The following is a 1,355-nucleotide window of genomic DNA, read 5'->3' as shown; positions in this document are numbered from 1 at the left end:
TTAATAAGCAATTGTACTTATAGAATATTTTAAAAATTTCTGGTTTGATTAAAAAATAATTTAGGCATAGAAATTTGTTTTTAATTAAGAAAATTAATTATTTAAAAAGTTCTTTAAAAAATTTATTCATTAAAATAATATAATAAAATAATATAATAACATAATAAATATAAAAATATAATAACATATATAAAAAATATATAAAATATAAAAATATAATAAAGGTAATAACATAATAAAATAAAATAATAAAGTCTATTATAATAACGATTTTTATAAAATTTTTGCATTAAAATACATAAGATAATTTTTGAACATTTTTATATTTTATAATTTTTGAACTTTTATATGTATATATATATCATATCAGATGAATCAGTCATTTCCGAGTTCAATAAAAACATATATATTTATCATGTCTTTAATTAATTTATATACATAATTATATACATAAATGTAATAAAATTTGAATCTATTATCCATATACTTTTGATGATATAAAATGATTTATGTAACTTGTCAAAAAAGTATTAAATTCTTTACTTGAAATTATAATTCATATTCTCATATCATAATCATTTGTTACAAATTCAACTATATAGTTTTCTATTTTCTTATTAATTTTTTTATATTAATATATTTGCCTATTATTATTACAGCATGGGTGAAATAGTAATTGAACTTTATTGGAAGCATGTACCAATTACATGTAGAAATTTTGCTGAACTTACACGACGTGGATATTATAATGGAACGAAGTTTCATAGAGTTATTCGAGATTTTATGATACAAGGTATCATTTTTCTTAAATTATTTTAATCTTAAAAATCTTAAAAATATAAAATAGTGAAGACAGAGAATTTATAAGAATAATCATTAATAATATTCCACATATCTGTATTATCGCAGAAACGTATATATTAGAAAACTTGGTAGCAACTTCTATTATACCACTTATTTATTTTTACTAATTATAAATTATTATTAACTTTTATCGAAAAACTGATTATTTAAATAAATATTTTTTTTTGGCATTTTATATTTTTATATTTTACGTATATTTTGTGTAAGTGTTAAATGAATATTTTAAAGTTTATTTATTAAATTGCAACATTTTTTTTTTATTTTTTATAAGTAATTTAAGGATATTCAAATCGAAATGAATATTTGAAGTCGGTTAATTAACATTCAATTGTATATTTTTTTATAATTCAAATTTTATATTATTTATTATTTTATTTATATTATTTATATTTTTTATTGTTTATTTTATTATTATTATTTTATTATATATATATATATATTTATTATTTTATTATAATAATTATTTTATTTTATTTTTATTATTTAATTTT

General features: G+C 15.0%; 1 protein-coding gene across 2 annotated transcripts in view; it reads left to right on the top strand.

Annotated features, from left to right (window-relative positions):
• The window catches only part of LOC102681133 (peptidyl-prolyl cis-trans isomerase-like 1), a 35,689-nt gene that overhangs the window by 5,232 nt on the left and 29,102 nt on the right, over nucleotides 1-1,355 (top strand). For both annotated transcript variants that reach the window (XM_006623218.2, XM_031514026.1), the window contains one exon: nucleotides 660-793. In XM_006623218.2, coding sequence (XP_006623281.1) covers nucleotides 660-793 — 134 coding nt within the window. The remainder of the gene's footprint in view (nucleotides 1-659; nucleotides 794-1,355) is intronic.

Source organism: Apis dorsata, unplaced genomic scaffold (genome assembly GCF_000469605.1).
Source record: "Apis dorsata unplaced genomic scaffold, Apis dorsata 1.3 scaffold_846, whole genome shotgun sequence".
Lineage (NCBI taxonomy): Eukaryota > Metazoa > Arthropoda > Insecta > Hymenoptera > Apidae > Apis > Apis dorsata.
This window is presented reverse-complemented; position numbering and strand designations above follow the sequence as displayed.